The following is a 23,949-nucleotide window of genomic DNA, read 5'->3' as shown; positions in this document are numbered from 1 at the left end:
ATTTTGTATGCCTTGATGTAACGCGAGCCCCGCCACAGCCGCGGTGGAGGCAATGGCAACAAGGCTCATTACCAAGGCAGTTATAAGTCCAAGAGCCCGACGGGTCCGTTGAAGGGAAGTCCAAATATAAGTCTCAAGAGGTGATGCCCCCCATGGTCGCGTAAGGTTGACAGGTAGCCAAATTTCCTTACGAGCCCTGAGGATATAAATATCCCCTGTAAAACTGTGCCACCAAGAATGATTGAGGCAAGACAAAAATGTACATGTATCTTTACAATTAACAATCCCCGTATCATTATCCCATGTTAAATGTTCTGCTAACAATAGGTAAGGCTTTTGGACACAAGCAATAATATATCGGGAGACATTCCGCCGTAATTGAATATGAAAAGGGTTATTCGGGTTAGAAAGATTAAGGGACATATTTCCCACAAAAGTACTAATGGCATCACCTGCAGCTAATAACTTCCAAAGATGACTTTGTACTTGTAAAGAGTATCTAAGATGAGGCATAGGTGGCGACAAGCCTCCTTTACGCCATACTAAAGTTTCATTACCGTCAGCAACAATACTTTTATTTACCCGGTGCCATCTTAAAGGTATGTGACTAAATTTTGTTTGAAAATCACCGTGCATACTCCAATCAATTACTTGCAACCCATTATATTCTAATAAAATCCGGGGCTTAATTCCCCGACAATGTTGCCACTCCAATACCTCAATATTAGGGGAAACCTCTGGAATAGGACAAAAAGGTAAGGAACTAGGAATAGTCTCATTAATATATACAGTATGATTATAATGAAAACTTCTAGTTACAATAATAACAGTATTGGCAGCCACATGGTTATGATTATAGCGAACAGCCCAAGCTTCATGTGATTTCCGGAGACAATGAGGACTATTTCCCATGCAAATTGGAAGTCCTTCCACTCCAAATTGGTATGTGCTGTTTATTATTCCCGTTTCCCGTTCTATGTTGTCCTTGTCCATATAGGGGGGCGGCATCTAAGTAGTGTCATTGGTGAAAACCTTAACTTCCGCCTCCCCCCAGGCGACTCCCTGATACAAGGGTGGAAAGGGAATATAAGTCCAATATTCATACAAAGCCTCACTAAGGGAAATAAGTCCTCCACTGAGACACATCCAACAAAGGAAGAGATGCATGCTGAGTCCAGTTTCTTTTCAACAGGGTTTCAATCGCCTTGTAGGAAACCACTCAGGTCCACTCCCTGTAAGGATAAGAGCATAACCCCGTCCCTGTTTTAGAACTTGCCCCTGTGCATACTTACCTTCTTCATTAGGATACCAACCTTTAAATTATCGACGGGGACTATCTTCGAAGGAGGTGAGGAAAGATGAGTTACGGCAGCGGAGTCCTGCAATTGTCTCCATTGATTCAAAAAATTTAAGATAAACAAAACCTTTAAAATCTGATTTCTGGGGGACTCATTTCCCCCTTTTTGTTTTAACAGTTGAGTTTTCAAGGTTAAATTTGCGCGCTCAATGATGGCTTGGCCTTGACTGTTGCCCGGGATACCAGTGAGATGTTGAATATTGTATTGCTGTAAAAAAACTTGTAATTTACGAGAAACATAGGCAGGAGCATTATCAGTTTTAAGTATTAGAGGAATGCCCATGACGGCAAAACAAGCCAAAAGATGAGTAATAACAGAATCAGCTTTTTCAGATGGTAAAGGAGTTGCCCATTGAAAATGAGAGAAAGTGTCAATAGTATGATGAACATACTTTAATCGTCCAAAAGAAGGAACATGTGTGACATCCATTTGCCAAATCTGATTAACATGAGTACCTCGTGGATTAACTCCGGGATGAAAAGATGGAATGCTCAAAGGAGCACAAGAAGGACAAGCTCGAATAAGAGAACGAGCTTGTTTACGAGTTAAATGAAATCGTCGCTGAAGACCAGAACTATTAGTGTGATGTAGAGCATGTTCTTGTTCTGCAGCCTGTAGGTGGCCGATTAAAAGTGAATCAATCTGAGTATTACCATGAACTAACAGTCTAGGAAGTTGAGAATGAGAATGAAGATGAGTGGCCGGGCGCGGTGGCTCAAGCCTGTAATCCCAGCACTTTGGGAGGCCGAGACGGGCGGTTCACGAGGTCAGGAGATCGAGACCATCCTGGCTAATACGGTGAAACCCTGTCTCTACTTAAAAATACAAAAAACTAGCCGGGCGACGAGGCGGGCGCCTGTAGTCCCAGCTACTCGGGAGGCTGAGGCAGAGAATGGCGTAAACCCGGGAGGTGGAGCTTGCAGTGAGCTGAGATCCGGCCACTGCACTCCAGCCTGGGTGGCAGAGCGAGACTCCGTCTCAAAAAAAAAAAAAAAAGAGAATGAAGATGAGTGATGAATAAAGGAACTCGACGCTGGCTCAAAGTAGAAGACAACAAAGAAAAGAGTTTCTGAAGAGAAGAAGTAGTACAAAGAGGTAGAGTGGCTTGAGAAATATAAGAAGTAACATAGACAGCGTATTGAGAATCACTAACAATGTTACAACTGGTGGAAGGGAAATCAAGTAAGACCATGAAAATAGCAAACAGTTCTCTCTGTTGCACCGAGGGATAAGGGTAAACTGTAACTCGAGATTGATGAACACTCTAATATCCAGCTTTACCATTACTACTAGCGTCAGTAAAAAAGGTAGGACCTTGAATAGGAAATAAAGATATGGGTGAAAAGGGCAACACAGAATGCTGTCTGAAGAATGAAAAAATTGGAGACTTAGGATATTGGGTAGAAAATTGTCCGACAAATGAGGCACAAGCAACTTGCCAAGAATCAGAAGTAGCAAGAAGATAAGTAACTTGACTATGAGTGAATTGAGAGATAATGAAGGAAGGGTCTCCTCCCCAAAGTTGTCGACAGTGATGCCGTCCTTTGATGATCAATTCAGCTAAACGATCAATATAAGTAGCCAAACGTTTAGATGTTTTGTTGGACAAAAAAATCCATTCTAACGGCCGATTTGTTTGATGAATCATACCTGTAGGAGAATGTAAAGTATGAAATAAGCAAAAGGAAAGGGGAACGTCGGGAAGGATATAATATAGATGGGCCTTTTGAAGTTGTTCCTCTACAAGCTGGAGTTCCTGTAAAGCTAAAGGAGTTAAATGACGTGAGCTGTTCAAATGACTGTCTCCTTCTAGAATAGAAAAAAGATGTTGTAACTGATACGTTGGTATTCCCAAAACAGGACGCATCCAATTAATATCCCCTAAAAGCTTTTGAAAGTCATTTAATGTTTTTAAATGATCGCGTCGAATTTGAATCTTTTGGGGCCGAATATTCTGCGCTCTCAAGGTATAACCTAAATATTGAATAGGAAAATTTATTTGAATTTTTTCTGGGGCAATATTAAGTGAGTATAAAGAAAGTTGCGTTTGTAAGGATGTAAAAGCATCTTGCTGCTCTTTTTTAGTGGATGCAGCAAGAAGAATGTCATCCATATAATGATATAAAAGAACAGAAGGATGACATTTTCGAACAGGATCCAAAGCTCGATGAACAAACTCTTAACACAAGGTGGGGCTGTTTAACATTCCTTGAGGCAAAACCTTCCATTGATATCGAGAAAGTGGCTGAGAATTATTAAAAACAGGGACAGAAAAGGCAAAACGTTCACAATTGTTTTGATCCAAAGGAATAGAAAAAAAACAATCTTTTAAATCAATAACCATAAGCAACCAATCTTGAGGAATCATAGAAGGGTTAGGAAGGCCAGGTTGTAAGGATCCCATGGGTTGAATACATGCATTGATAGCACAAAGATCTGTTAATAGTCTCCATTTACCGTTTTTATTTTTTATTTGTTTGTTTTTGTTTTATTTTTTATTTATTTATTTATTTATTTATTATTATTTTTTATTTTTTTTTATTATTTTTTTTTTTATTTTTTATTATTATTTTTTTTACACAAAGACAGGGGAATTCCATGGAGAAGTATTAGGCTCTATATGACCTAAGGACAATTGTTCCTGAACCAAGTTTTCCAAGGCCTCAAGCTTCTCACGTGTTAAAGGCCACTGCTCAACCCACACAGGAATATTAGTTTTCCATGTCAAGGGAAGGGATTGAGGCTGTTGAACAGTGGCTACATGTTTAAAGATTTTTCAAGAGGATTGTAGCCCATGCGGAACATCATATTCCTGGCAGAATTAGAAACATGAGGAATAGACACAAAAGCTCCAAATTGTTGCAATAAATCTCGCCCCCATAAATTTAGGGCAATAGGAACAATATAAAACTGAACTTGGGCCATTTGACCATCTGGCCCTTGGCAATTTAAGGATTGAGAACTTTGATACACCTCAGAGGCAGAACCTAATCTTGTAAGAGAGACAGCAACAGGCCGTTTAGGTCACTGTAAAGGTCATTGATCAGAGGCAATAATAGAAACGTCAGCTCCAGTGTCGACCAAACCCTGAAAAATTTTTCTTTCCACTTCAAGGGGAAACAAAGGTTTTTGTTGAGTTACTAAAGTTTCCCAAAAAATATGTTTACCTGTGCTTCCAAAACCTCCAATTCTTTCTTGCCTCCGTGAAGGAAACTGAAAATAGGGCAATACAAGGAGTTGTGCAATTCACTGCCCCTTTTTCAGAGATATAGGTTTATGAGCTTGGGCCATAATTTGAATTTCCCCTTTATAATCAGAATCTATAACACCCAAATGAACTTGTAAACCTTGTAAAATGCTACTACTTCGTCCTATAAGCAATCCAACAGTATGTGAAGGTAATGGCCCAAAAACACCTGTGGGTAATTTAACAACTCCCATTTCTGGGGTAAGTTCAACAGCTTGTAAAATCGCCACATCAGTAGCGGCGCTACCGGAAGTAGCAGAGAAAAGCTGAGCTAATGAAAATTGGGGGTTAACATTGGCTGACTGGTCTGCTGATGCTGAACCCCTGAGCTGACTGGAAATTGCAATTGAAAAGGGCTTGTATTGTTGTGGGAGCCCCAAGCTGAAGGGCCCCTCTGCAAGTTTCCCGATTTAGAAATGAGAGAGTTACCGTTTTTATCTACCTTAGAGTGACATTCATTAGTCCAGTGTCGTCCTCTGCCGCAACGACGACAGGGCTCAGTAGGAAGCTTTTTAATTTCTACTTTAGAGGAGTCACTCCTATTAGAAAACTTACGGCACTCCTTTTTAAAATGACCGGTCTTTCCACATTAGAAGCAAACTCCCTTTTTTCCCATGAATGCCTTAGATAAAGCTCCAGCAAACAACTGAGCGTTGTAAGCAGCCCCTCCCACTCCTGCACAGGCTCTAATAAAATCTTATATCTGTAAGTTTCCAGCAGCTTTTAAAGGACGCAACAGCCTCTGACATTCCTGATTTGCATTCTCAAAAGCTAACGTGGTTACCAGAATTTGACCGGCAGCCCCACTACCCACAGTCTTTATTACAGCATCTTGAAGCCGAGCCACAAAATCAGGATAAGGTTCATTTGCGCCCTGTAAAATCTTGACAAAAGACAAAGCAGTTTTTCCTGATGGTTCTACTTTACATCAAGCCTTTAAAAAAAGTGCTTTAACTTGCGATAATGCTACGTCCTCAAGTCCAGATTGAGCCTCTACGGTAGCAAATTGACCAGTGCCTGTTAATTGCTCCTCTGTAGGTCCTGGAGGATTTCTAGCGGCATTACGGCGAGCCTGCTCTCTGGCATCTTCCAGCCACCAACTGCGTAGCTGAAGCCACTGAGAGCGGTCCAAAACAGCCTTCCCCAAAGTCTCCCAATCAAGAGGCAAAAACAAATTTTCAGATGAAAAAGAATCTAAAAGCCCCATGACAAAAGGAGATTGAGGGCCATAATTAGCAATAGCTGCCTTCATTTCTTTAAGAAACTTAAATTGAAGAACATTATACTATACATTTATACCCCCTTGAGGAAATTGGTCATTAGGACCAAAAGGTTGCCTAATAATGGGGAACAATTGTAAAGGATCCTCATCCTCTTGAGAATCCAGTACCTTAATTACAGCTTTGGCAGTAGAAGCAGGAACAGCAAAAACTGTGCCTGAACGAGGCAGCATTTCCACTGACGGTGGCGGTGGGGGAAAACTGTCCTCCTCCTCCGCCTTAGGCACTGATGGAGGTGGATGAACCACGGGAAAAGTAAAAACAGGAGTGGGTGGAGGAGAAGGCTGAGGGGGAGATAACTGCAATTGTAAAATTTGTTGTAACAATTGAACAACCGGCTGAAGCTCCTTTTGAATTTCTGATTCCTTTTCATGAGACACATTATCACGCAAAGGACCTTCTCCTTCAGTTACAAAATTATCTAAAGGAGGAGAAACGGCTAGCGGAGACTTCAAAGACCCCTCATCCCTGCCTTCTTCCTTTTCAGAGTCTGTCTCTAAGAGCTCCAAAGCCTGAGTAATAGAGGCACAAAGGGCCACAAAGACGCTGACATTACATCGCCGCGCTGATGCGCTTGACGAAGGGTTTTAACAACCTGTTGCCATTCTCGCTTATTTAATTGTACTTCAGTTTGATATTGAAACCAAGAGCAATGTTGTTCCACATGAGCAAACAATTCCGCAAAGTTCTCTCTTTTACATCAACCCCAATAGAAGTAGAAGCCCTTGTAATAATCTTACATATTCCAAGGCCAAGGAACTGGAATTCCCCATAATGAAAGCTTAAGAAGGTTCCCCTTAATAATTAATTCCCGGGTTTTACCCGCTCCTAGGGGGTTCCCCTTCTTGTTCTCCACTACTCACCCTGAGCACCCTGCTCGCTGCGCCACTTGTTGGGGCCCGTGCCGGGGGTAGTGGAGAATGAACAGACACAGACACAAAAGACAAAGACAAACAGAGAACATGGCGGCCGCGCCTAAAGCCTCCGCCTCACTTTATTTATACCCCATAAATCCCACGTCAGCAAAAATGACATAATACAAAACAAACTTTCTGCACCCAGATATAACCTACTGCTTAGTTCTTTGTTTCTAAGTTCTTTCTTATTTTGTCTGCCTTCTTGGCGCCTACTAGAGTTCATTAAAAGTTCAACTAGAGATAGTATCCTTGACTACTGGAGTTCATTGAAAGTGCAACTAGCTAGAGACACTGTCCTTGAGCCCTATCTATTCTCAGCATATTATTTTCAATGGCCCCTGCATTCTGAGCTACTGTTTAAAAACTGGGGACTCCCACAACCTTCCTCAAGTTCAATAATTAGATCAAGCTACTCACAGAACTCTGCAAAACACTGTAGCTATGTTTACTAGTTTATTATAAAAAGCACAACCCAGGAAAAGTGAAATGGAAGAAATGTACATGAGAAAGAAAAGAGGTGGGGAACAATGAAGCACATACATAATCTAGGTAAATAGCTGTGATTAATAAAATCCTTCATCCTTTGTGTTCTCTAGAAATATTTTATGGAAAAAAACACCCTTCCCAGTATGATTTAGATGGTGCTCTCTTTTCCTATTTATCACATAGCCAGACACACAGTCTGTCAGAGGCGTATTGAACCAGAGCAACTCCATTTTGAATAGGGGCTGAGTGAAAATAAGGCTGAGACCCACTGGGCTGTATTCCCAGATGGTTAGGCATTCTAACTCACAGGATGAGATAGGAGGTCAGCACAAGATACAGGTCATAAAGACCTGGCTGATAACACAGGTTGCAGTATAGAAGCTGGATAAAATCCACCAAAATTAACATGGTGATGACAGTGACCTGTGGTTATCCTCTCTGCCACACTCCCACCAGTGCTATGATAGTTTATAAACGCCATGGCAACATCTGGAAGTTATCTTACAACAGTTTAAAAAGGAGAGGCATAGGGCAGATGCAGTGGCTCAGGCCTTTAATCCCAGCACTTTGGGAGGTTGAGGTGGGTGGATCACGAGGTCAACAGATCAAGACCATCCTGGCCAACATGGTGAAACCCCATCTCTACTAAAAACACAAAAATTAGCTGTGTATGGTGTGCGTGCATGTAGTCCCAGCTACTCGGGTGGCTCAGGCAGGAGAATCACTTGAACCTGGGAGGCGGAGGTTGCAGTGAGCTGAGATCACGCCACTGCACTCCAGCCTGACGAAACAGGGTGATACCATCTCAAAAAGAAAAAAAGAGGTATAAATATTCCACCCCTTGTTTAGCATATAATCAAGAAATAATCATAAAAATGTGCAACCATAAGCCCTCAGGGCTGCTCTGCCTATGGAGTAGTTACTCTTTTATTCTTTTACTTTCTTAACAAACTTGCTTTCACTTTATGGACTCGCCCTGAAGTCTTTCTTGAGTGACATCCAAGAACCCTCTCTTGGGGTCTGGATCAGAACTTCTTTCCAGTAACATCTTTCTGGCAACCACAAAGGGAGTATACTGAAGAGACCTCTGACCCAAAGGAAAATCATCTGTGTGCACCAACTGGTTGACTTTGGGTGAGTGGGGTGCATATACCTGGGTAAAGGAGGGGATTGAGTTAGAGGCACAACTTAGGAGAATGAGAGTCTCTCCTAAGACAGAGTGGGTTAAAGCCTCCTCTTAAAACACAAGGATGCTTGACTGAATTTGGATTCGAAGCCCAACTTAGAAAAGTTATATTCCTTCCTAAGATTTAAAATGTTAAGAGACCCCTCTCAGTAAAATCCGTCTCAGTTAAGAACTGGTTTGACACTATGGGATATTCATTGCTATTCTCTTTGGATTAATCTGTCTTGTACTCTTTGCTGATGGCTATAGGTGACAGAATTAGGCATCTGCAGGACCATGGGACATGCGGATCTTTTTCTTGTCCAAAAGAGAAAACTTAGGTGCCAATGAGACTGCTGGAAAAAAATCTTCTTTCCTACCAAGAAGCAGCCACCTGAACTTTTTATTATTGCTGCAATCCGTAGGTCTTTCTCTGGCCTCCTGAGCTCTTTGCCTTCCCACTCTGCCACAGGCGATGCTTTTTCTCTCTTTTCCCTTTCTTATCTTTTCTATTACTCAGAGTAACCATCTTGCCCAGAGGCCTCAAGTTGAAACTCCAGATCAGAGGTTGAATTGACAACAGGGCCCAAATGGGGCCAAGTTTAAGAGTTGCCAGTTTGATATTGGTTGCTAAGCAGAGTGGCTAATGTCTATGCTGTCATACATATTTTGCTATGGCCAGAATAGAAAAAGGTAATTTTCCTTTGTGTTGTGACTTGGCCCCCCAGGGCTGTGGTGGAGCCAGTCACGTGCAACTCAGGAAAAGGGAACTCAGAAGCCTGGCATGCTGGCAAAAAGGGTACAAATTTCTTACCAGACTTCTGGCCTCTCTCTATGCAAACTGATGGAATGAATGGTAAAAAATTACTGTTACCGGTGGGCGCGGTGGCTCAAGCCTGTAATCCCAGCACTTTGGGAGGCCTAGATGGGCGGATCACGAGGTCAGGAGATCAAGACCATCCTGGCTAACACGGTGAAACCCTGTCTCTACTAAAAAATACAAAAAACTAGCCAGGCAAGGTGGTGGGCCCCTGTAGTCCCAGCTACTCGGGAGGCTGAGGCAGAATGGCATAAACCCGGGAGGCGGAGCTTGCAGTGAGCTGAGATCTGGCCACTGCACTCCAGCCTGGGTGACAGAGAGAGACTCTGTCTCAAAAAAAAAAAAAAAAATTACTGTTTATCTCCTATGTAACGTTCTAATTAATTTGGAGATGTCTTTGTGAGGTTAGTCTTAAGCTGTAACAAATCTGTTGTACTTTGTGCTATAAATTTATCTTTCTGTATGGCTCTGTCATTAAGAGGGGTACCTTAGGATAGAATGCAGGACTAGGACCCCTTAAGGCTGCTGTTCAGGATGGCCCGGAAAAGTGCTCAGTCCAGTCCTTGGACGCTTGACTTTGTGACCACATGACAGTACTTTCTCTTGGTCTCCACCATCACAATGGTGGCCCAGGTTCAGGGTTCCATTCCCAGCTTAGGGGATGAATACTTTCTTGTTTGATATTTGGGTGACCTTTACTGTTTGTTGATTCTCTTCCCTCCAGGAACCATCTTCAAGTTTCCTTTTTCAGAACACCTGTGAAGTTACTTTTGGTAAAATGCAAAAGCCAGAGATATTGGCTGTTTGATCTGACTAAAGTCTGGTAATAAGAAATTTAAAAGGACTTTTTAAAAGAGCACTATGATTAAAAGTCGGCTTAATTAAAAGCAGATATTCAAGCTCTAACAGCCTAGGACTCCTTGAGAAAAAAAGTGAAAAGACCCTTCTCAAAATCTAAGTTTCTCTTCTGTTTTGCATTGCATTATCTGACTTTTTTTACTTTTGGGGGTATCAGGAATTACTTCACATTATAAAAGAACTTTGGCATATAATAACTGGGTGAGAAATATACTTTTGGAATGGCTAAGGACAGTTATGGGGGAAAACTCAGCTCTTCATGTTTGGATCAGAGAAACATACTCTGGACCACTTAGGAAGTATGGAGGTGTCCCCACGTCCCATGGAGAAATAAGACTTCCCTTGGGATGAACTGATTCTCTCCTTTTTAGATCCAAGATCTGATGTAAAAACAGGAGCCTTAATTTAGGGGGATCCATTTTGTTTTCCAGTCGTTTACTTATTAAGCCATAAAAACTACATGCTTTCCTTGTTGTGGGCTAGTACTCCAACTAAGAAACTGACAAAGAAAAACCTTACAACTACTGAATCTTCTGTTTGTGTGTGTGATATAAAAGAACTCTTGATTAATTGGTTTAAAAATAATAAGAGCTTAAATCAAATATTTTGTCAGAAAAGTAAAAAGTGCAATACCTTTTAGTTCATGTGACAAGTAATCTTTTGAAAATAAAAACAGTTTTAAAGATCATTGGGAAAATAAAAATGTCTTCAAAATATAAACATTTGATCTAAATTATACAGGTCACATATTAGATTTGCCAAATACTTTAAGGTCATAAATTGGTTCTTTGACTTTTAAAAATTGTTTGATTTATCTATCTTGAAGCCAGTAGATTCTAAATAACGTCTTGGGATATATGGAATTAGCCATGCCCCCTAAATATACAAAGGTTATAAAGAAAAGAGATTTTATATAAGAAAAGACGTTGTATAGTAAATTATTATCCTAAAATGACTGGTTATTTAAAAAGAGGGATGTTTAGGACAAATCAGAAAGCCCAAACATGTTGTAGATGGTCTGTATAAGTCATGGAATAATTCACTAAAGGAAATTTATGCAAGAAATGTTGTACAATTTAAAGGTCATTAGGCCTCTGAAAGACTTCTCAAAATGCCAATATGACTGTTCACTGTACAACTTGCCTGCTTTACAGCTAGATAAGACCTGGGACACATCAAGTTAGCCACACCCCCTAACTATTAATACACTGGAGTCAGACCTTATATATACTTGTGTCTGTGTCCTAGACTCCACGCCTAGTATGTAATTAAAATCCCTTACTTACCAAGGGTTTCATCAAAAGTAAAAGTTGCTAAGAGTTAACATTGTAACATGTAACTCTGACTACTAAAAAACAGTTTTACATGCAAGGTATGCAGAGAAAGTGAAATGTATTTTTGATAAAAGATTATAAGAAGACATGGAAATGTGGATTTTTTGCCTAGATTAAAAGGTTAAAGGATTGTTTTAAATTAGATAGAATAAAACTGAAGGTTTAAACAAATTGTGGAAGACTTGCTAAAATTTAATTGCAAAAGAGATTCTGTGTGTGAACATACTGACTAAAGTTAAATGGGTATTATTCAGTTTTTCTAGAAACTGAACATTGAGATAAAAACGATAGGTTTTTCTTAAAACACTGATGTACTCTTTAACAACAAGGACTTTGTGAAGAGTTATAGAAGGTTTATGAGAGTATTACCTTATGGCCAAATACTAAAATTGGACAGATTTTTCTATAAAGATTAAGAATTGGGTTTGACATCAATAATACACAAATATAACAGTAACATTTGGCTCATTTAGTATAAAAATCACACAGAAAACATTGTCAAATGTGAAATCATGTTTGACTATTTTTGGACTATTTGTGTAAATATGTTATTGGTATGTGTTCCAAAATTATGGGAAACTCCTGTAATTCTAATGACTACATGTATATCATTAATAATCACAATTGTTACATAAAATTATTGTATGCCACAGAGCTAACCAAATTTCCCTGTCAATCATGTTTTTTTTTTTACTGTGACTGCCCTAAGACTTTTCCATCCAGACAATCATCTTATGTTGATCCTCTTCAAAAGATGATTCATAGTTAACTTAAGACTGTGACAGATGTTCTTAAATGCAAGTCTGTTGTAACTTTAGAAATTGTGACATTAGAGAAAAAACTTTCAGTATTCATGGAGAACCGAAATGTTCATGACTATGAAACAGAACAGGAATTAACTGAATGGAGTGAACTAATAGAAGACTGAAGTAATATTTTTTGACTTTGCATAAAATGTCACTGATCCTTTGTTTGTTTTTCAAGGTCAAGAAAACTCTGACTAGTTAGGCAAAAATATCATCACCCCATTCAGCATGAAGTAATTACAGAAAATGAATCTTCATCCCTCTACAACCCTTAGGATTAAGGGTGCCCTTGTGGAAAGAGCGGGGAGATGTCAGAGGCATATGGAACCAAAGCAAATCTATTTTGAATAGGGGCTAGGTAAAATAGGGCTGAGACTGACTGGGCTGCATTCCCGAATGGTTAGGCATTCTAAGTAGGATGGACAGAAGGTCAGCACAACATACAAGTCGTAAAGACCCTGCGGATAAAACAGGTTGCAGTAAAGAAGTCAAATAAAACCCACCAAAACCAAGATGTGATGACAGTGACCTCTGATCGCCCTCACTGCTACACTCCTACCAGTGTCATGACAGTTTACAAATGCCATGAAAACATCAGGAAGTTACTGTATGTGGTCTAAAATTGGGAGGCATAAATATTCCACCCCTTGTTTAGCATATAATCAAGAAATAAACATAAAAATGTGCAACCAGCAGCCCTCGGAGCTGCTCTGCTTATGAGTAAGCCATTCTTTTATTCCTTTACTTTCTCAATAAACTCCCTTTTACTTTACTGTGTGGACTCATCCTGAATTTTTTCTTGAGCAAATTCAAGAACCCTCTTGTGGGGCTTGAATTGGGACCTTGTTCTAGTAAGAACTCTGCACATTTTCTTCTTTTTCCCATTAAAAGATTCAGCTGAATTTGTCTTCAGTGGTCTAAATAAAATTTTTCACAGGCCCCAGAACTTCAAACTATTCTCAGTCTGAGTCAACATAAAACCTCATTTTATGTCTCTTCTAAGAACATGCTGACTTCATGCTAAAACATTCTCTGATTTAAAATCTTATTTTTCACCCTTCATTTGCCATTCCCCTCCCACTTTCTATCTTGTTTGCTTCTCCCTAGGAAAGAAACCCCTTGTTTGCCTAAACTATGCAATCCTTAAAAGTTTTTATAGTTGGTACTTTTTCCTGTGGCAATACTCCTTTGGAATTCAAAAAAAATTTTTTTTTTACATAAACCTAACTTTTTTTGATATTCCAAAGCCTAGAAACTGCCTCAAAACAATAACGACTTCATCATCAGTAAGACCCTCTCAGTCCCCCTTCATCTTAACCTTAACTGCATTTGCCTGTGGGTCCCCAACTTTCCAGGGCTCTGTTAGCAGAAAGGCTTCTTCCATGGCTGAGGTGAGTAGGCTGGACATCTGCAGGGGAGGATCCCCAGAAATAAACTAGCTGGTCCTTTAATAACCTCCTTTTGTAGGCTCAATATTAGCCTTAGCTCTGAGACACTGGACTCAGGCTTTAATTTCCATGTTAGAATTACTCACTTGGTTTTTGAAACTACGTGTTTGAAAAATCCAGCAAAATTACTCACAGTGTTCATATAAGGGAAGGAAATTTTAAGGTACTTACATTTTATACCTCAATAAGAAAAGCAAAAGTATCTACTCCTTTAAGAAAAAATATATCTATTATTTTATTGTTTTCATTAAAAATCATGTAGTAAACAATTAGTCATATGGGAACACTTCTAGGTGGTACCAAGTTTCATCTCATAAAATTTAGCATGAAACTCAGAAATCAAGATAACAGGATTTGAACAGAAATATTCACTGTCACAAATTTACTCTGCAGAAAGAGCAATTGATGTTTTCATGAATCTATGTAACTCACCAATTATCTACATTTTCTCATGGACACGTATTCATTTTCTACAGCCAAAACAGAATACAGATTTTCCCTATTCTTTTCCTCGGTAGCTAGCATTCTAAAATCTAAGCCTTAAAATTGTTTCAATTCACTTACCCATAAAAAATACACACCTGAGAAAACTTTTAAACTCACTCTGGGAAAGAAAAAGGTAAATGAGAATTTTTAACAAATGGAATATATAATTAGACACTAATTTTTTGTCTAAAACCCATCTCTTTTATGCCCTTTGTAAATATTTTCCTGCTGGCCAGGAGTGATGGCTCACGCCTGTTATCCCAGAACTTTGGGAGGCAGAGGCGGGCAGATCATCTGAGGTCAGGAGTTTGAGACCAACCTGGCCAACATGGTGAAACCCTGTCTCTATTTAAAAAATACAAAAATTGCCGGGCGCGGTGGCTCAAGCCTGTAATCCCGGCACTTTGGGAGGCCGAGACGGGCGGATCACGAGGTCAGGAGATAGAGGCCATCCTGGCTAACACGGTGAAACCCCGTCTCTACTAAAAAAATACAAAAAACTAGCCGGGCGAGGTGGCGGGTGCCTGTAGTCCCAGCTACTCGGGAGGCTGAGGCAGGAGAAGGGCGTAAACCCGGGAGGCGGAGCTTGCAGTGAGCTGAGATCCGGCCACTGCACTCCAGCCCGGACGACAGAGCGAGACTCCGTCTCAAAAACAAACAAACAAACAAACAAAAAAAAAAAAAATTAGCCAGGCGTGGTGGCATGCACCTGTAATCTCAGCTACTCAGGAGGCTGAGGCAGGAGAATCACTTGAACCCAGGAGGTGGCGGTTGCAGTGAGCCGAGATCGTGCCACTGCCCTCCAGCCTGGGCAACAAGAGTGAAACTCTGTCTCAAAAAAAAAAAAAAATTGTCCTACCTTTCAAGTCCTACTAATATAATGAAATTTACGGCTAAAAAACTGAGGTCAAAATAAGTGAACAAATCTCTTCAAGGTGACAGATCCAGAAGTGGCAGTGCTGGTTAAATAACAGATGTGTGTGACTCATGTTTCAAGTCAGGCCATTCAATCACTTGAGAGATTCTTCCACCCACTCCTGCTCACTTATGTGCTCAAGAAGCACCCATTCAGGAGACACTGCAGTATTTCTTGGTGGCTGCATTTTATTTTGCAAGTTCTTTTTTTTTTTTTTTTTTTGAGACGGAGTCTTGCTCTGTCGCCCGAGCTGGAGTGGAGTGCAGTGGCCGGATCTCAGCTCACTGCAAGCTCCGCCTCCCGGGTTTACGCCATTCTCCTGCCTCAGCCTCCGGAGTAGCTGGGACTACAGGCGCCCGCCACCTCGCCCGGCTAGTTTTTTGTATTTTTAGTAGAGACGGGGTTTCACCGTGTTAGCCAGGATGGTCTCGATCTCCTGACCTCGTGATCCGCCCGTCTCGGCCTCCCAAAGTGCTGGGATTACAGGCTTGAGCCACCAAGCCCGGCCTATTTTGCAAGTTCTTACACCGTCTCACTGGAGTGAGGGTTTTTTTTTGTTTGTTTGTTTGTTTTGTTTTGGGTCTTTTGGGACACTATTTTTTCTGTCACAATTTTTTTGCTTTTTAACACTATTTTTTCTTTCACTACATTTATTTCATTATATCTCTGCCCCCTTAGACAATCCAGGAGGCAGAAGTTATTTCTGTGTTTTCCCCTCAGTACCAGCATCTGATTACCTTTTCAAAATAAGAGTACACTAGAAGCTTCCTCTCTGCCCCAGGGGATCCACTTGCTCCCTTGAGAGGATACACTTCGGACCCCAGGTCTTCCTATGGAAGAAAATAAACCAGGAGCTGGTATTCACTAGGCACTTTAGCTGACATAACCACAGTGGATACCTTGGTTTATCCCCAGACAGTACTGAAACCCACGACCAGAAAAAACTAAAGGGTGGCTGAGAACACATCACCTCATAAAGTTTTAAAGGAATACCTTGACCCAAAAACATTCTGACAAGATCTCTGTGTCTAGAGAAGATACAAGGAGAAGAGGCACAGAGAGCTTTTACAGTACAGAGTCAGGGGATTATTCTTTGCTTTCTTCTCATGGGAAATAGTTACAAACAGATAACAAACCTTTTTAAAAGCGTCATTTAATGCTTTGTCAAACAATAATTAAAATACGGTATAGAAAAGTACACTAAAAGACAAATAGGTGATGACCTGACTTAGGGAGGAAAAGCTGGCATTTGGGAACGCCAGGAGGAACTGGAAATTTAATATCTTACTGCAAGCCAGAGTGAGGCTGGAGATATGGTAGAGGGGGAGTTAGATTTAAGACACTGCTTGGGACACAGTTGAAAAACGCACCAGAAAATCAGTTCCTCGGCCGGGCGCGGTGGCTCAAGCCTGTAATCCCAGCACTTTGGGAGGCCGAGACGGGCGGATCACGAGGTCAGGAGATCGAGACCATCCTGGCTAACACGGTGAAACCCCGTCTCCACTAAAAAATACAAAAAACCAGCCGGGCGAGGTGGCGGGACCCTGTAGTCCCAGCTACTCGGGAGGCTGATCAGGAGAATGGCGTAAACCCGGGAGGCGGAGCTTGCAGTGAGCTGAGATCCGGCCACTGCACTCCAGCCCCGGCGACAGAGCGAGACTCCGTCTCAAAAAAAAAAAGAAAATCAGTTCCCCATGGAGTGTGAAAATAAATCAGGATATTAGACTGAGGTGTCTCTAGTCCCTGGATTCTTACTTTAAAAAAAATCTGGCCAGGTGCGGTGGCTCAGGCCTGTAATCCCAGCACTTTGGGAGGCCGCGGCGGGCGGATCACCTGAGGTCAGGAGTTCGAGACCAGCCTGACCAACATGGACAAGCCTGTCTCTACTAAAAATACAAAATTAGCCGGGCGTGGTGGCTCATGCCTGTAATCCCAGCTGCTTGGGAGGCTGAGGGGCTGAGGCAGGGGGATCACTTGAACCCGGGAGGCAGAGGTGAGCCAAGATCGCCCCATTGCACTCCAGCCTGGGCAACAAGAGCGAAAATCCTTCTCAAAAAACAAAAACAAAAAAAACTAACTGAAGTGCATTTTTAGTAAATTACTACATTGAGAGAAACAAAATTCAGCCTTAACCAACTATAAACTGCCAGTTAACATCTAATTACACAACCAGGACATTTTCACTTTTATTTTACAAATTAAGAAAACTATGTATCTGAACCTAATCAATTACTGAATTTGGTTTTCTTCATCATGCTGTTTATCTTTCCTTCAAGCCCCGCCCATGAACCACAAATTACAAACCACAGCTGGCTGCTCCACAATTTTTGAATCACTCTTTGATTAAACACTTTAGTGTTTTTACGGTGACTCCTATACATTTTCAACAGAAGAAAAGAGGAACTGGGAACCCCACGGACCAAAGCGCTTCCCATTCATAATCCCGCACCTTGAGTCAGTCCCGCATTCTCCCCCGGGTACCCTCCAGTGGTCCCTGCACAATCCGGGAGAGACTCGGCGCTGCGGGTCCACAGCTGCCCTGAGAGGGCTCCAGGTCAGGGCCCAGTCACTACCCAGGAAAAAGACAGTACGCCCGGGGTCCCGCAGTCAGGGCAGCCGCCATCTTATAGCTGAAGGGGACTGAGGCCGGGCTGAGCAAGGAGAACTAGGGGCGCAGACTGTGAAGCTGACCGCTGGGAGGCCCAAGTCCCGCCACAGCCACTTCCCACCGGTTACAACCCGCCCCTTCCCCTCTCTCGGGATGTCGGCCTGGGCACTCTCACCATTTCTAGGCTTCCAGGGGGTCCTGGCATCTTAGCTGTGGATCTCCCAATACCTGCAGGTCACAGGGCCACAGAAACTGGGCCTCTGGGAGCGGAGTACAGAGGGCAGTGAAGGAGAGACCCGGAGCTACAGCTGCAGCGACAGCCAAAGACCCCGCCATATCCGGGAAGCCGTCCTGTCCGCTCCAGCTGCATGCCTGATTGGACGGTACCCAACCCAGCGTCGCTGATTGGATAACGTTTAAAACCCCACCCTCTCATGCCCTGAGTGACAGAAGATGTGATCAGATGCCGGGCTGAGTGAAGACAGGGTGACAGCCTAGACTGCAGCCTTCTCAGGCAGGGCTTCCTCCCAGAGCTGAGCCAGGCCCACCCCAGAGGGTATTTGCCTTTAAACTTGTGTGTAAAGTCATATGCATTTATAAATAATATATGGCTATTCACAAAGGAAAAAATATAGTTTTATAATCACACTTATTTTAAAATTTCAGATTTTATGACCTTCCTGGCTTTTGGTCTTTGAGCAGGCAGGCTGAGATTTTAGAAAGGAGGTAATCCTCTGAAACAAAATGTGAGCCATATGTGAATTTTAAATTTTCTAGTAGCCAAACTTGAAAAAGAAACAAGAACAGGTTGAATTGATTGTAACAATTTAATTAACCCAATATGTCAAAAAATTTTCATTTTAATATGTGAGAAATATGTAATTATTAATAAGGTATATAAATATTTGGAACTAAATCTTTGAAACTAACTCTCTATTTTACTTTTCTAGCACATCGCACTTCAGGCGCCACATATGGCCAATAGCTGCCACATTGTAAGTGCAGCTCTGATGTCAGCGATGTGAAGGGCCCCAGCAAACCTTTTCTGCCAGAGGTGAAGGAAGAGCCTCTCCCTACCAACATCTCTCTTCAGTTCTGAGGGTGGAACAGATAGTGGCCATAGAAAGAGGAGAGGGCAGCAGGAGTAAAATAATCACAGGTAAAGCACTGCTGGATGAGATCACAGGAGCGCGCCACCATGCTCGGCTAATTTTTTGTATTTTTAGTAGAGACGAGGTTTCACCACGTTGGCCAGGCTGGTCCTGAACTCCTGACCTCAGGTGATCTGCCCGCTTCGGCCTCCCAAAGTGTTGGGATTATAGGCGTGAGCCACCACGCTCAGCCTCAAAAAAAATTTTTTAAAGTTATTTTTGAAAATGATAGGAACATGTCAAAGGGAGCCAGCCTGAAAGAATTCCCAGTGGTCCAAACTGGAACAATGTAAGCATCCAAATGCATAATTAGAGCACTGACCTCTAAAATAAATCAAATCAAATCAAATAAATACCCATGCATTTACACTGATACAAAAAACTTTAAATAAAAAAGAAAAAAGAGGCCGGGCGCGGTGGCTCAAGCCTGTAATCCCAGCACTTTGGGAGGCCGAGACGGGCGGATCACGAGGTCAGGAGATCGAGACCATCCTGTCTAATACGGTGAAACCCCGTCTCTACTGAAAAATACAAAAAACTAGCCGGGCGACGAGGCGGGCGCCTGTAGTCCCAGCTACTCCGGAGGCTGAGACAGGAGAATGGCGTGAACCCGGGAGGCGGAGCTTGCAGTGAGCTGAGAGCCAGCCACTGCACTCCAGCCTGGGCGGCAGAGCAAGACTCCGTCTCAAAAAAAAAAAAAAAAAAGAATAAGGAAAAAATTTTTACAGAATTCCAAATACTAATCAACATAGATAAAATGCTGAAGAAATCATCACAAAACCACCACAGTTATTATTGTATTCAAGGTTAACTGAAGAGTGTAAAAATTGTAAATAACATTTAAAAAATAAACAGTGTATTTGCATAGCACCAAAGTATCTGACTAAATTTTACCCTTCATTTTTAAAGCAGCCTGTCACAATTAAAAGCAACAATTATGACTCTCTGTTATTGCATTTATAATATGTAGATGTAAAATTGTAAAAGCACCACAAAACATCAAAGAAGAAAATAGAATTGCCCCGACGCGGTGGCTCACGCCTGCAATCCCAACACTTTGGGAGGCCGAGGTGGGCGGATCACGAGGTCAGGAGTCCAAGACTATCCTGGCTAACAAGGTGAAACCCCGTCTCTACCAAAAATGCGAAAACTTGGCTGGGTGTGATGGCGCGTGCCTGTAGTCTCAGCTACTCCGGAGGCTGAGGCAGGAGAATCCTTTGAACCCGGGAGGTGGAGGTTACAGTGAGCCGAGATCACGCCACTGCACTCCAGCCTGGCGACAGAGGGAGACTCCGTCTCAAAAAAAAAAAAAAAAAAGAGCTGCCTGGGCAACATAATAAGAGCCTATTTCTACAGAAAACAATTTTAATTAGCCACTGTAGTGGTGTGTACCTGAAGTCCCAGTTACTAGGAGGCTGAGAGCTAAGAATTTTGAGGTTTGATTGAGCTATAATTGTGACACTACACTCTGGCCAAGATGGCAAGCTGTCTACAAATTCATGCACACACGTGCAAAATATAAGCTTGCAAGTTCTTTTATGATCCCGTGTCTGTGCATTACTGTAATAATATTGATTAGAAGCAGAGTAACTGTATCCAATACGGAGTTTGAGAGAAAACAGAAATATATCATTTGTAGTTCAGGTGTCCTGATAAGGATCAGCGGAGGCCTCTGCCCTCTGACTTTATCTCTACTAAATGCATGAGAGGCAGAGTTTTTAACATACGTTTTTTTTTTTTGAGACAGAGTCTTGCTCTGTCACCCAGGCTGCAGTGCAGTGGCGCAATCTCGGCTCACCACAACCTCAGCCTCCCAGATTCAAGCAATTCTCCTGCCTCAGTCTCCAGAGTAGCTGGAACTGCAGGCATGCCAGCTAATTTTTTGTATTTTTAGTAGAGACGGGGTTTCACCATGTTGGCCAGGATGGTCTCGATCTCTTGACCTCGTGATCTGCCTCCCTCGGCCTCCCAAAGTGCTGGGATTACAGGGGTAAGCCACTGTGCTAGCCCAATATAAATGATTTTAACACAAGCAATATTCTGTAATATTAATGAACATAGAGGTTTTCTACTGATTATGATTTTTGAAATTCTTATGCCCTGGTAGACCAGATAGATCATCTCTGTCAACATCATTTTGTTAATACATTTTCAACCTATTCTGATTCCATCCTCTCTTTTATTTTGAAAAGACGTAGATGCTAGAAAACGTTTCTACTGAAGGCAGAAAAAGCAAACATAAATTTCAATATTTACAAGTCACATTTATGAATATATTTTCTAATTAGAGAGTTACAACTTCAACTTTCTAAGAAAATGGTAAGGGCAGCTGGGCGCATTGGCTCACCCCTGTAATCCCAGCACTTTGGGAGGCCGAGGCGGGTGGATCACCTGAGGTCAGGAGTTCAAGACCAGCCTGACCAACATGGAGAAACTCCGTGTCTACTAAAAATACAAAATTAGTCACACGTGGTGGTGCATGCCTGTAATCCCAGCTACTCAGGAGGCCGAAGCAAGAGAATCGCTTGAACCTGGGAGGTGGAGGTTGTAGTGAGCCAAGACTGTACCACTGCACTCCAGCCTGGGCAACAAGAGCAAAAATTTCATCTCAAAAAAAAAAAAGGGTAAGGGCCAAACATAAAGAACATTTTTATTATAAAAAATTATCTAGTCTCTATATTTTGCAAATTATTTTTCTCTCATCACTAAACAATTTCACCTAAACTAATATACAACCAATTTTGTAAGTTTAGCTTTTTTAAATAAAATAAAATAATAAAACAATTAATTTAAGACAATATGAAAAATTATAATACATATTACAAGTCCCCATTCAGGTAAAGTATTATTAACTATGAAGATTTGATAAGTGGCAAATGTGACATTTTCAGATAGTTTGTGATAACCAGAAAAAAATTTATTAGCAATTTTCATAATAAGACAAAATGATACTTGAAATATTATAAAGTATTTAAATTATCTCATGTATTAGGATATCATAAATTCTAAAATATTATAAATACACTAGAGGTTCTCCAAACTAAAAAATAAGAAGCAAAATAATTTATCATTAAAAATTGGATCTTTCTTTGTTTTAAAAATAAAGTTTAAGTGTGATCATATGCATAACACAACTAGACCCCTACCTATATTAATACAGGTACAATCTGACATGAGATTTAGGTGGGGATACAGAGTCAAACAATATCATTCTGCCCCTGGCCCCTCCCAAACCTCATGCCCTTCTCACATTTCAAAACACAATCACCCCTTCACATCAGTCCCCCAAATTCTTAACCAATTTCAGCATTAACTCAAAAGTCCATTTTAAAGTCTTGTGTGAGACAAGGCCAGTCTCTTCCACCTATGAGTCTGTACAATCAAAAACAAATTAGTTACTTTCAAGATACAAGGGATGTGCAGGCATTGGGTAAATGTTCCTGTTCCAAAAGGGAGAAATTTGCCAAAGCAAAAGGGCTCCGGGTCTATCAAACTCCAAAACCCAGTAGGGCAGTCATTAAATCTTAAAGTTCCAAAATAATCTCCATTGTCTTGGTGTCTCACATCTAGGCCACTTTGATGCAAGGGGTGAGCTCCCAAGGTCTTAGGCAGCACGACCCTCTGTGGCTCTGCAGAGTACAACTCCTGCAGCTGCTTTCACAAGCTGGCATTGAGTTCCCATGGCTTTTCCATCCAACTCATATAAACGTACTTAACCTTAATCACTTTCTAAAATTGCTGTTTTCTGCCAGGCACGGTGGCTCACACCTGTAATCCCAGCACTTTGGGAGGCTGAGGCAGGGGGATCACGAGGTTAGGAGATCAAGACCATCCTGGCCAACATGTTGAAACCCCATCTCTACTAAAAATACAAAAAAAAAAAAAAAAAAAAAAAGAATCACATTGCAGGTTAGGGCTTACCATATACATTTTGATAAAAACTAAATTCAGTGTAAATCAAGGCAAAAGAACCATATAGAGGTAATATTTTTATATCACATTAGAATTAAGTTAACATAAACATGAAGCAGATTATAATAAGTTAAGATATATGTTTTAAGGCCTAGAGAAAATAAGAAAGTAGCTGGGTGCGGTGGCTCATGCCTGTAATCCCAGCATTTTGGAAGGCCAAGGTGGGCAGATCACGAGGTCAGGAGTTCAAGACCAGCCTGGCCAACATAGTGAAACCCCATCTCTACTAAAAATAAAAAAAATTAGCTGAGCGTGGTGGCAGGCGCCTGTAGTCTCAGTTACTCAGGAAGCTGAGACAGGAGAATCGTTTGAACCCGGGAGGCAGAGGTTGCAGTGAGCCGAGATCAAGCCATTGCACTCCAGCCTGGGTGACAGGGCAAGACTCCATCTCAAAAAAAAAAGAAAGTAACTTCAAAAACATAAACAATCTCCCACTATTATTGTGTGGGAGTTTGTTTAAGTCCCTTTGTAGGTCTCTAAGAATGTGTTTTATAAATCTGGGTGCTCCTTGAATTGATTCCTTTAGCATTACATAAACAATCACTATGGAAATTTAAATATTATATGGGAAGTATCTAATATAAAATAAAGCAGTAAAGGAAGAATTAAAATATGCTGGGCACGGTGGCTCACGCCTATAATCCCAGCACTTTGGGAGGCTGATGTGGGTGGATCACCTGAGGTCAGGAGTTCCAGACCAGCCTGGTCAACATGGTGAAACCCCATCTCTACTAAAAATACAAAAATTAGCCAGGCATGGTGGTGGGTGCCTGTAATCCCAGGTATTTGGGAGGCTGAGGCAGGAGACATGCTTGAACCCAAGAGGTGGAGGTTGCAGTGAGTGGAGATCATGCCACTGCACTCTAGCCTGGGTGATAGAGTAAGACTTTGTCTCAAAAAAAAAAAAAAAAAAGAAAAGAAAAGAAAAAAAATAAAAATACGTGAAACAAATAAAAAGTAAAAAGCATGCCGGGTGCAGTGGTTCACACCTGTAATCCCAGCACTTTGGGAGGCCGAGGAGGGCAGATCACGAGGTCAGGAGATTGAGATCATCCTGGCTAACACAGTGAAAGCCCGTCTCTACTAAAAATACAAAA

The 23,949-nt window shown here is 41.5% G+C and overlaps 2 protein-coding genes across 2 annotated transcripts in view; both read right to left on the bottom strand.

The window, feature by feature from the left end:
- Nucleotides 1-18,065, bottom strand: part of LOC117091331 (zinc finger protein 431-like) — a 52,148-nt gene extending 34,083 nt beyond the window's left edge. The window contains exons 1-2 of the mRNA XM_033223583.1: nucleotides 17,958-18,065; nucleotides 15,859-15,951 (exon numbers count right to left, since the gene is read on the bottom strand). Coding sequence (XP_033079474.1) covers nucleotides 15,859-15,951; nucleotides 17,958-18,065 — 201 coding nt within the window. The remainder of the gene's footprint in view (nucleotides 1-15,858; nucleotides 15,952-17,957) is intronic.
- The window catches only part of LOC117093721 (zinc finger protein 100-like), a 566,997-nt gene that overhangs the window by 491,765 nt on the left and 51,283 nt on the right, over nucleotides 1-23,949 (bottom strand).

This window comes from Trachypithecus francoisi, unplaced genomic scaffold, assembly GCF_009764315.1.
Source record: "Trachypithecus francoisi isolate TF-2019V2 unplaced genomic scaffold, Tfra_2.0 Lachesis_group12, whole genome shotgun sequence".
Taxonomy (NCBI): Eukaryota; Metazoa; Chordata; class Mammalia; order Primates; family Cercopithecidae; genus Trachypithecus; species Trachypithecus francoisi.
Note: the sequence above shows the minus strand (reverse complement) of the source record. Positions and strands in the feature narration are given on the sequence as shown.